Genomic DNA, 12,761 nt, shown 5'->3' with positions numbered 1-12,761 from the left:
ATTAGGCTTCAAGCATATCAGCACTTAATGCTCAAGTGTTATTGTGGGACTTGATATAGTCATTGATCTAACAGGCAGGCAGAGTCTGTTATTTTCCGACATTTGAAGAATCGTATTTTGGAGGCGATCTATATATTTTCCATCAGCTCCACAAGGAGACACAACTTCTTGCCCCAAATTACAGGAGTACTAGTAAATACCTTTTAATTAACAGGCAGCTTTAACTCCTTTTCATACATACAGGAATCTGGTACACAAGCAAGAAATATGCATGTTCAATTAAAGTAATTTATTATTTTCTTTCAGAACGGACATAAGGAGCTTCTCAGGAATTGATATCACAACACAATGTTATACACCATTTTCACAACTAGTCCTTTGTTGAATTTGTTTTAAAGAACATTGTAATTTAAAAATATCTAAATATTTACATATCAATAAAACATATGTACATAAGATTGAGACATTATCCATAGATATGGAATGATTTTTCTTGGCTAATAAAGCCTATAAAAGATTTCTGAATAAAGTCTGAACAGTAGTCACAGTAGGTAAACACAAAAACAATTTAAATTTACAAAACATTATTCCACTGTTGCAGTTTTGCAATATGTAACTCCAATTTGTGGATTCATTGCAATTACTTTGGGGTTACAACAACCCCCACCCCTCCTGAAGTGCTGAAAATTCCAAGCCACAGTATAAATCATTCCTCCAGCCTTAGAAGGAAATAGTTTGGAAGGTTCATGGTACACATTTAACATGGTTCAAAAGCAACCGTTTTCACCTTCACTAGCAACACATTCATTATATTTTAATGGAGTTGAAAGGTCACCAATTTATCTTTTAGATTCCATTGAGAACTATTTCCTTCTGAGAGACAGAAGACAAATTTTCAAAATCTATGTCACAGAAAAACAAAAGCCCTTGTTTCTAGCTCTTCAATTAGACTGCCTAGTTTAAAAAAAATACATTTGAGAAAAGAAGCTTATGCCTGAAATTTAAAAGGAAAACTAAAAGGTGTGTTGAAAACAGCTTCTCTGGATCATATCATCCTATGAACCAATTCCCCCCCCCCCCAAAAAAAATATTCAAGGTGTAACGCTAAAGTAGCAAGAGTGATTCCATAAGCTATACTGGAAAAACCAGTCTCATTACTTTATAGTTACACTCAGTACTCACGTTAGTTCGCTGGCTAATGATCAAAATGGAATAGTAGTTTATCTATGAGTTCTCCTCTAATCTCACTTTAATTTTGTAGTGTGGCCTAGTAGAAAGCACAATGGAACAGGAATCAGGAGATCTGGGTTCTAATTGGGATCTGCCACTAATTAGTTATATGACCTACTACAAATCACTACTTGGCCTAAAGAAAGTCTCAGACCAGATGATGTCTGTGCTTCTTTCCAGATTACCTGGAAAGCTTACTGGTAAGTTCCTTGCAGTCAGAGGATGTCTCCTTTTTGTTTTTGCATCTCCACACAGTTACTATCACATAGTAGGTACTTAATGTTTATTGAATTGAACATTCTATGATTCTATGAAACAAGCGCTGGTGAAAGATGTTAGGCTTTCAACATAGCTATTGACAAAGTAGTTGGTTCACCCCTTAAAAATTAAGGTTAATTGGGGGCGGCTAGGTGGCGCAGTGGATAAAGCACCAGCCCTGGATTCAGGAGTACCTGAGTTCAAATCCGGCCTCAGACACTTGACACTTACTAGCTGTGTGACCCTGGGCAAGTCACTTAACCCCCATTGCCTAAAAAAATAAATAAATAAATAAAAATTTAAAAAATTAAGGTTAATTTTTGGCCCTTCTGATTGGTCTGCCAAAGTACCAGAAGTAGCACTTATGTCCAATTTTATTTTGCTTTATGTAATAAATGTATTTCTAAAAAGTTATGTATAAATAAACTCACTGTGAGTCAAATCTGTTTTAAATGCATTAGCTTGCTATCTCAAGAAACCCCGTGATAAGTACTTTTGTAAAGTGAATAACCATCTGCCAATTTATATTTTTTTATAAACCCAGATTTTAATATTTTGAGTTTGCTTAAACTGGCTGCAAACCAGTATGAAAAATCAAACAAAACACAGAATATTTCATTAAGTGCTATTGTAACTAAGGTGGAGTCCACACAATGCCCAAATATCTGGTGTGTACAACTCAGTTTACAAAGTCCATGAAATTGTTGCGTGTTGGTTTTTTAGAAGGCTAAATTATAAAGATTGACTAAAATTTTTGCTTTCTGATCAGTCACCTTACCATCATGTAGACAAAGCCTAGATCTGACAAATACTTGTTGCTGCACATAAGATTTCTCGTTCCCCAAGAACAGAGATATCATTAGCACTTAATCTGCTCCAAAGTCTTACTTTAGTTCCACTGATAACAGAGCTAGCTTGTTCTAACAGATAAGAGCTATCCTGTCCCCCAAAAGAAAACTTTATCTTCTAAGTCAATGGAGGTCAAGTTTATTTTGGCTTTCAGCAGGGTGCTCTCAGTGTAGGAGAATTGCCAGCCTTCTTTATCTGTATCCTACATCTACATAACTTAAGTTAAAATAAATATGCAGCATTACACTGTGCACAATCACAGGGGGAGATGAAGTTAAAAAAGAGACAAGAGAGAGAGGACTGCTCTTGTTACAATGGATACCAAACTAACTGGATAACATATGGAACTTTCGAGGAGTAACAAATCAATTCTAAAGATGGCGAAGGATCTTGAAACAATTTGATGGCTTGATTGTCCATGTTACAGAGGAAATATGTGAAAACAATTCAAACTTGAAGGTAAATCTTTATAGAACATCCACATGGTGCAGTAACCTGAAATGCCTACACAGATCTTAGAGAAATCTCCAAACAAAGAGTTACATTTGCTAATGAAACACCACAGAAATGAAAGTCTAGGCAGTGAAATCTGGTTCTATGTCTTCCATCTTCTCTGTTCTGGTTTCAAAAATATTACCTACAACACAGGCAAGAAATAAAAAAGTAACTTCTATAATGAACAATATGGTTATTTTCTATGACAGTTAGACACGGGCATTCTTAGGAAGTAAAACACTTTATTGGTTAGGCAGTATTCTCTTGGAGGAATAATGCTGTTAAGTGTGCTTTTCTGTTTAGTAACAGAACTTAGCAACTAGAAAGAACGCTTTTGATAGGAAAGATCATGAGTGTCAATGGAAGTTATTAGAGCAAACACAAATGGACTCTCACGGAAGAAAGCCTTCCTTAGATCCCCATTCCTCTCCCCTCTGTCCAGGCACAAATAAACTCTCCCTACACTGAAATAACATGGCACTTTGGCCCTCTCTTGCTGAACATTCACATCCTTTGTCTTTTCTTTGTTAAAACCCCTCTTTTCCACCACTAGTGTAAATTTCTTGAGGGCACAGATTGTGTCTTATCCTTTTATTTAATAAATATTTGTTGAATGACTGAATGATCTTGCAAAACCCCTTTTCCTCGGATACAGAGGTCATATCTTAAATGTCAGAAATGGGTGGTTCCTTTTCACTTTATAAGTTATTTTCAATTTCTAGATTACTTTTCATTTTCCTGATAGTGCTGATGGGCAGAAATATCTTACACATATATATGACTGAACCTGGGTCTACACAGGCAAGGGAAAGTGGAGAATTAGATAACTAGACAAGAGGTCTGTTCATTGTATAATTAATTCAACTTCCTGTACTTTTTTGTTAGAGAATCATTTTTACTGTAATTATATGGATAATTATTTTAATATTTCACCTTGGCTATGGTTTTCTATCTTTCTCTACATGTCATCTTACCATATTTAAGAGTAATGACTCATTTTCTTTTAATTATTTGTTAACAACTTGCAGTTATATTATACTTTAAGTTATGGAAAAAGCAATCCCCTTATAACAAATCAGTAAATGAGGTAGTGTAAATGGTATTAGCCCTATCTGACAGATGAAGAAACTAAGGCTCCAAGAAATTAAATGTCTTGCCCATGATGACAGTTAAATGTCTGAGATGGAATTTAAATCTAGTTCCCTGACTGAAAATCTAGGGTTCTATCCACGTTTTCATGCTAACTGTTGGCTTGGATTGACTGCTGTAGTTATTATTCCTTTAAGACTTCCTTCCTTCCATAGCTTCTGCAACCATTCTTGTATTTGTTCAAACTAAGAATGACTTTGTCTTTGTGTTGGCATTCACGATTTTTAATCATTAATTATTATTAAAGTGTTTTAAAAATTTTTATGTATTTTCAATTACATGTGTTCTGAAGTCTGCCAAAGGAAAAATAATCCTCCAAGTCTTTATTGAAAAAAACTCTATCCTTTTTTATTATAGAAAAATCTTTATCATGTTTCAAATGTTTTCTTCCATGAGATGGCAGAAAATCAGCAACTGATGTTTAATATGTAGAATTTTTTAATGTAACATATAAAAATACATCTGATTTGACCGCCTATACCAATGGCCTGTACATTTTGCTTTTGCTTTGCTGAAATTCTAAGGAAAAGAATAAAAAGTATATACTATCATTAGGATAATCATAAGAACCCTTATCCTCCCTCTCCATTTTTTTTTGAGGGAAAAGAACCTAAGAGGCAACAATGGCATGTTTTTGCTGTAAAGCTCAGAATGTGTTTAACTTAGTCCAGTCTGAAAAACAAGACAACTAAGATGCCTATTAGACCACTTAGGACATTGCTATTGTTCTAGATATGCTTTTCATCTCTCTTTTTGTCTATCATAGAGTCAATCAGCATGAAATCTAGAGTGAATTGAAGTTCTCTATTAAGATTATCTCAGGATGTGTGAAAGAAGGAAAGTGATAAATAGCATAATATTATTATTATCGTTACCACTCAGCCAATACATGAAAATGTGTTGAATAGTGACAGTGGAATGAGACAACAGGGGTCCAATTTGCATTCAATTCAATGTACATTTATTAGGCACCTACTATTCTTCTGAAAGGCATTCTACAAAGTTCTGGGGATTTGATTACAAAGACAACATCAGAAACAAATCTCAACCCTCAAGGAAATTACAATCTCCTGAAGGGAAAGGGAAGAGTATTATTAATACAGGAGTGGTGTTGGGATCAGAAAATACCTCATGTATCATAGGACAATTTAGCTAAACTGAACTTGAAGGAAGCTAGGGATTACCCACCAGCCATGAAATGTTTATGCAAAGGCCTGGAGGCCAGTAATGAGAGGCTGGATACAGAGAAGAGCAAGGAGGCCCCCAGGCTGGGTGTAGAATACATGAAGAAGAAGAAGGATGTGAAATAAGTCTGAAAAGGCTGGCAGTCTGTTCAGGGCTTTCAGAGCCAGAGGCCTTTGTATTTTATCCTTGAGGAAACATAGTCAGCAAGAGGTCATACCTTGATCTAAGGTAGTATTTTGGCATCTGGGGATGATGAATTGGGGAGAAGACAGACTAGAAACTGGAGGACCCTTAGGAAGCTGTTGAATAGGGCAGATAAGAGGTGATGACAGTCTTGTTAGGATATGCCTCTGTGAGTAGAGAGAAGAGATGGGAGAAATGTTATAGGGGTAGAACTGAAGACTTAGCAAAGGAGGAGGGGTGAGGAAGAGGGAAGGATGACTCCTTGAACAGGAAGAAGGGTGCTGTTCTCTACAAAAATATGGAAGTTAGGAGGAAGGGAAGAAGTGCATTTAGGGGAAAAGATAATGAGTTTTCTTTTGTAAAAGCTGAACTTGAGATGCTTGTCTAGGTAGAGATGTCCACAGGTGGCTGGTGATGTGGGATGAACTCAGGATACAGATAATAGGTAGATTTGGGAACCACCTGCATAGAAATGACAGCTAAACCCATGAGAGTAGATGGCATCACCAAGAAAAGAGGACAAAGTCTTGGACATAACCAGTTGAAAAGGATAGTTGGACAAGTAAGAAAGCCAGAAGATGAATGTCATGGAGGTTAGGGAAGCAGTGGTTAACAATGTCAAAAGCTACAGAAAGAGCTAGAAAGCTGAGGACTGAGACAAGGCTATTAGACTTAACAAATAACAGATCTTTGTAAACTTTGTAGAGAGAAATTTCAGTTGAGGGGTGGGGTTGGAAGCCCAATTACAAGAAGTTAAAAAGTGAGTAAGAGGTGAGGAAACTGGAGGCAATGAGTGTAAAAATTTGGCAGTGAAAAAGAAACAATGTATGGGAGAGAGCTTGAGTGGGGGAGGTAGTGGAGAGAGAGAACTTATTGCTTAGGGATGATTTGGTAGGCTTGGGCTATTGTGGGTCAGTCACACCCCCTTTGAGCTAGGCCTCTAAAACAGGGTCAAGTTTCAGGGCTGGTCACTTTTGCCCCTTTCTGGAGAGATTCAGAGATCACAACAAAGAGCAGATCTGGGTTCTGGTGGAGGTGGGAGTAGGGGATGGGCATGCAGTCTTTCCTGAACTAGTTGCCTTGTGTCAGCCACACATCCTCTCAGGAGTCCCAAGAAGAAAGTTCTTGGACTCTTAGAACTTGACTTCAGCTATGGAAAGGCAGTGGTATGTAACCCCTAAGTCCCAGAGACTGAAAACTTGGAGAGAACGAGCTGGATAAAAGGTAGAGATTCCTGAACCTTTCTCAACTAAGTATTAACTTCCTGCAGAATGTCAAGTTCCTTGATAGTTAGCTTGAGCACAGTATTCAGCACAGTGCCTGGCATATAGGAGGCACTTAATAAATGCTAACTGAATATGGTGACCCAGATTTCTAGAGAGAGAAGCATCAATCTCAGGTTTGTTTCTTTAGCGATTCCAAATGTGGATAATCCAGAACCCCTTCATCTAGAGAGAGAAGGGGGAAGAGCTGAACAGCATCGGTCTCAGAGAGAAAAGGACTGAGCCTGTGGCCCTGAAGCTGGAGGAGCAGCAAAGGGCTGAGCTATGGTATGGATGAACAGACTTGCACTGTCTTCCATTACGATGGTACAATATTCAGCCAGCACACCGCTGATGGGAAGAGAATTGCCTTTCCCAAAAGCCCAAATTTGTTTTCTTTCTAGGGGAGGACAACCCATAGGGTAGCAGTACCATAAATGTGCATCCCTCAGGTAAAGGCAAGACTCACTAGATGATGAGTTCTGAACCTTTTCAGTGTCATGGCCCCTTTGGGCAGTCTGGTGAAGCTTATGGACCCCTTCTTAGAGGAAAGTTTTTTTAATGCATGAAATAAAAATATATAGGATTAGAAAGGAAACTAAATATATGGAAATACAGCTGTCAAAATAAAACAAAAACAAAAATCAAGTTCATGTACCCCAGGTTAAGAACCTCTGCACTAGAATGAATGTTGATGGGGTAGCTCTCTAGCCATCACAACTGTTTCCATTCTAAGGAGACTTCAAATCATGGTGGTGCTATGAGTCTGGGGGACTAGGGTCCTAGGGGGAAAGAGAAATTCACTAACAGAACTGTATTGTTTATAGGCTACTGTGAATCCTTCATGCCTTATCTGCATTTTCATTGTTACCTTAAAAGCTTTTATAGGAGCTGGGGACCTTTTTACTTTCATCTGTGGAAACCTAGACATAAAATATATTCCTGCCATTTCCTAAGGTTCCTAAAGGAAACAAACAAGCCAAAGACATAGGATTTTTTTAGTGGATAGCTGCCCCCAAGACCAGATATGGCCTGTATAAGACTAGAGAACTAGGGGAGTAGTTACATCTTCACCTGGGGCTAGCATGTCCAGGGATTCTCTCCTCAAGTCACACTCTTGAGAACACATGCAATTTCCATGTGTCTGTTTCCCAAGGTAGCTATTACTGGCTCTCTGGAGGGAGGCTGTAGGCATGCTCCCTCATCACCTATCCTTTAGCTCAAACATGCTCTTGGTTCTATTGCCAATTAGAACTCTTTGAAAACAGGCCCCAAAGGGCCACCTTTTCAGTGGGCCCCTCTTATGAGCACAGCACAAAAGGATCTGATCCACACTACTCCAAGCCAACTGAATCTCCCCCAACTGATGAGGCTTAAAGAGGTGTTATAAGTCATGCCCCGATAGCAGTCACCCAGTTGTCTTCATAAGTGATCACTGGGCATGTCCTACATCCTTTATAGGGAGATGGAATCAAAGTCCTCCCAAAGAGGTCATTGCACCCTGTAATAAATCAGGTTCGTCAGGCCAACTGCCCATCAACCTCTTCATTAGGATGCAGGAGATCTGGACACACTTTTAGGCATCAGAGAGGAGCAATTAATAATAATAACTAACATTTATAGAGCACTTTAAAGTTTATAAAGCACTTTATACATACTATCTCATTTGACCTCTATAACAACCCAGTGTGTGTGTGTGTGGGGGGGGGGGGATTACTGAGTGTTAACAATTCTCATTTTGCAGATAAGGAAATAGGTTTAGAGAGATTAAAAGAATTCCTCATGGACCCACAACTAAGAAATGCCAGAGCCAGAATTTGAACCCACATCCTCTCCTGACTCCAAGTGCTACACCAACAATATCTTCTATACGCCACTGTCTATCTAGGCATATAAGAAAAGACTGACAACAGAGAATAAAGATAAAACGTGTGTGTGTGTGTGTGTGTGTGTGTGTGTGTGAGAGAGAGAGAGAGAGAGAGAGAGAGAGAGAGAGAGAGAGAGAGAGAAGGAAAAAGAGAGAAGAGAGTAAGGAGAGAGGGAAGAGAGTGAGAGGAGAGAGAGACAAAGGGCGGGGGGAGGGAGGAAGGGACAAGTTTCCAGAGTAGGTGGGAGGGGAGAGGAACAGAGGCACAAGTAGAAGAGATGGCCTTGGCAAAGGGAAGAACTAACTTCTCCTCAGACTCAAGCAAAGAAAGAGAGGAAAGAGGATGATGCCAAGGGGTTTAAGTTGTAAAAATGGGGAATAGGCAGTTCACAAAAGATGGACTAATTCAGTTGCTCTATTAAAGAAACTATTGTCCATGTAATATTAATGGACACATTCAATTAACTGATCTAAAAGTAGTATAAATTGAGCATCTACCATGTATCTGCAACAGTTTTTTCTTTAGAACCATTTTATGGCTTTTGTATAGATATGGACCATTCACTGACACAGTGGCAGTCATCTTTCCAAAAAGATGATATAATTTTGTTGGGATTAAAAAACAGAAGATTTTGTGAATGAAAGCACAGGCCCATTTCTGGCCTGTAGAATTTAAAACACTGACTTATTGGGATTTGTTCTTTTGAGGTTTTATAAGGATGAGCCAAAGTAAGAGGAAAACCTATAAGATTTTCATAATTTTTACATTCAATGTGAAAGAAGCCTCCCTGGACACAGGCCATTCAGAACCTCTGATAACAAGGGGGCTTTTATAGAATTAGTATGCTCAAGCATCTGCATCACTAATACTAAAAACATTTTCTATTCAAATATTTTTGCACTATATTTTCCAGCAGGTGATCAAAATGTAAATGTATTTTACCTGTTGGTGGTACAGAAATGCTGTCCAGTTTTTCATCACAGTCAGCTACCTCTGCTGGTTACAAACATAAAACACAAATCTCATTAGTTTCAGGGAACACATTCATTTTACTGAATACAGTAATGCAATTAAAAAGCTGCAATATACATAATAGTTTTCACCTATTTTAGCTGGGTTTGCTCCTGTACATTAGGTTATGTTAGTATTGAAACAAAGTAATTTTCTGACAATAATACAAAACAGATTTTCATTTAGCAAATAACTGCCGGACAACTTTTAAGAACCTGCTCAACATAAAAGTTATTTTATATCATTTTCCTTCAAACAACACTGTAAACAGGAACAGATACCCTGATTATAAAACAAACAAACCTGCTCCTATCAATACAGACACCTATGCTAGTCAAAGCATCACAAATTTAAAGGTAGGAAGTCAGTCTGCCATTTTGCTTTGGTAGAGAGGCAGCTTGGAACAAGTACATGAAATCAAGAAGCCTTGGGTTCAAATTCTGAATCTGACACACTGATTAGCTGTGTTAATATAAGCAAAGTACTTAACATCTCTGATCCTCTATTTCCTCATCTGTAAAATGGGGTTCCTATGGCATCTCTACCTCACCATGCTGTCATGAGGTTAAAATGAGATGAAGCATTTAAAGTCATCTACAAACTTTAAAGCACTATATGAATGTCAATTATTATTTGGTCCTTGAAGGTGATCTCCAGGCTAAAATTCTGAAGTGAAAACTAAGCCTTCATATACATAAATACAAACCCATATAGTGTATGTATGTTAAATGTCACATATGTGTCTATGTATATAAGTGCATATATAAATGAGCATAAATATATACACATACATAAGCACCTTACACACACACACACATACACACACACTTTCTGTCTCATTGAAGTTAGATATCTTATTTGGATGTTTGGATGGAAGGAATCCAGTACAAAAAAGTATTCAAACTAGTTCAAATGAGCCCATGTTGGTAGCAGGTTCACACTGCAATAAATTTTAGATAGACTTTTGGTAGCCTAATGGAGATGTGTCACGGACAGTTTACATGGACTTGAAAACAATTGGGACAGGTAAAAAGTGTCAGTGGAAAGGTGAGAGAGCTGAATTTCACTCACCATCCCCAAGAAAAAAATTCTGGCAAATAAAGCTTTGCCTTATAAGAGTAAGTACTTTGTATATCCAGCATTTAGTATGGTCTTTCACATATAGTAGATATTTAATATATGTTTGGCTGAATTATAAAGAAATTTGAAATTTTTTGACTAATCTTCAAAGGATTCTTCTCATTTTGAGTCTAAAAATACAAACTATTGCCTATCCCTGATTATAGGTATTTAACTTGCTTGGAGTTTCCAGGAAGCCTATGGTTTTAGAGAAACACCCACTAAAGTACAAAAAAAGAAAATTCCTAGTTTTATTTTGTTAATTTATTGGACTGGAACTTTTCCCCATTCTGCTCTGAATAGTTCAAAAAATTGCACATCAGCCATTTTGATCATCTCTGTCATTCTTCCATGCACCAATTCAAGTAATTCCTGCCTAAAATCTCCTTCTGAAGCTCTTTTACTTCTGATTTACAATTGCTTCAGTGATCAATGCATGTGAATTTAAGAAGGCTACCCTAGGAGGATAGTCAGATGGCATCTGTAACAGATTACAGGATTATGAATCTGGAACTATAAGAAACTTAGAGGTCATAAAGTCTAACTGAAGAGACTAAGACACTGATTGAGTAAGTGACTTGCCCAAGGTAACACAACTAATAAATGTCTGAGGCAAGATTTGATCCCAGGATTTCCTAAGTCCAGGACTCTATCCATTATACCATCAAGTCTTTAAGTAATAAAGTTGATATGAAACCAAATTAATATTGTGTTCTTACTGTCTTTAAACAACCTTGACTTGGGCACTGGCTGAAAAAAGGATAGTGGTTGTCTATAGTTCACTGTCTAATACTCTGTCTACTACCTCACATAGCTTTGGCTTTAGTGAGCATTTGCCCCCTCATTGTACACTAACATATAGCAGCAGCTAGGGAGCACAGTGGAAAAAGCAATGAGCCTGGATTCTGGAAGAACAGCCTCAGATACTTAGTAACTGTGTGAACCTGGGCAAGTCACTTATCCTTTGTTGGCTTTAGAATCCTCTTTTGTAAAATGGGGCTAATAATAGCACCTACTGCCTAGAATTGTCATGATGATCTAATGAGATAACAACTGTAAAGTGCTTAGCACAATGTGTGGCAATATGGTAAACTCTATATGAATGTTGGTTATTATTGAGGGCTGAAAGTCTCCCCAAGAGTGAAGTAAGAAACAAGGGGAAAATGAGTAAAGATAGTAATGTAGGATGCTTAAGAAACATTGGTGGATGACTGACGGAAAGCTGAGAGTAGAGGAGCAAATGCTAAAATAAGAGTATTGAATATAGAGTTAATTTTTCTTGCCAGATAAGAACCTTACAGTTTTTTCATGAGGCAGCAGTAAAAGCCTAAACATTGATCACATTTGTGATTTTATGTGTCAACTAAAATACAATAAACCTTAGAAATAGTTATTTACTTCCTAGAATTCACATATATGGAGTCTTTTCAGTTAGGCACAGAATTGCAAAAATCAGTTCTTGGTATGAAGTGATCGTTTCCCTTTGTAATTCAGAATCACCAATCCTTTCAACAATAATCCTATGCAATTATGTGTTTTAGTAAGGATACTCTTAAGAATGGAGGGCATATAACTGATGAAAAAAAAAGAAAAGAAAATTAAGATATGCTGGTTGCATGAATTGGGACCAAGTGTCACGGCTGAAGAACATGATTGTGTTATTTAAATTTAATTATAACATCTGTTTGTAACAACAATCTCATAGTCTTTCTTCCCTGGTGACAGTCAAGTTGTGAAATTTGGAAAAGATTGAACAAGGCCAATAAAAATTTAATAGCAGTGACAGCTTTACTCTCAGATCTAACACAAATAAAAAAATTGTGGTCTCAGATCTGAGGTAATAATCTAATGAAAATGATAAAAAAAATCCACACCAGGAAAGGAATCATTCCAGTTATAGAAAAAATATATTACATATGATGAGAGCCCCAAATGAATTTCTATTTGGATTAGGATAACAACCTTTCAAAGTCTGTGCAGGGGAAGGTTTTTCCCCCTTTAGAAGCAGTGTGGGCTTTCTTAAGCAGTCTGTTGATTAGCTTGCCCAGTCAGAGTCTGTATCTAATTCCAGGAACTGAGCCAAACGTGATAAATGAGGTTGAAGTTGTGGAGAATGTATGATATAGTGATTATATTATCATTCAAATTGAAA

The 12,761-nt window shown here is 37.4% G+C and overlaps 1 protein-coding gene across 4 annotated transcripts in view; it reads right to left on the bottom strand.

The window, feature by feature from the left end:
• Nucleotides 1-306: 306 nt before the first annotated feature.
• The window catches only part of BEND7 (BEN domain containing 7), a 138,536-nt gene continuing 126,081 nt past the window's right edge, over nucleotides 307-12,761 (bottom strand). For 3 of the 4 annotated variants that reach the window (XM_043965190.1, XM_043965193.1, XM_043965192.1), the window contains 2 exons: nucleotides 9,422-9,475; nucleotides 307-2,974 (listed from right to left, as the gene is read on the bottom strand). In XM_043965190.1, coding sequence (XP_043821125.1) covers nucleotides 2,913-2,974; nucleotides 9,422-9,475 — 116 coding nt within the window. In that variant the 3' untranslated portion in view covers nucleotides 307-2,912. The remainder of the gene's footprint in view (nucleotides 2,975-9,421; nucleotides 9,476-12,761) is intronic. The other variant, XM_043965191.1, reaches the window with a different exon arrangement.

This window comes from Dromiciops gliroides, chromosome 5, assembly GCF_019393635.1.
Source record: "Dromiciops gliroides isolate mDroGli1 chromosome 5, mDroGli1.pri, whole genome shotgun sequence".
Lineage (NCBI taxonomy): Eukaryota > Metazoa > Chordata > Mammalia > Microbiotheria > Microbiotheriidae > Dromiciops > Dromiciops gliroides.
Note: the sequence above shows the minus strand (reverse complement) of the source record. Positions and strands in the feature narration are given on the sequence as shown.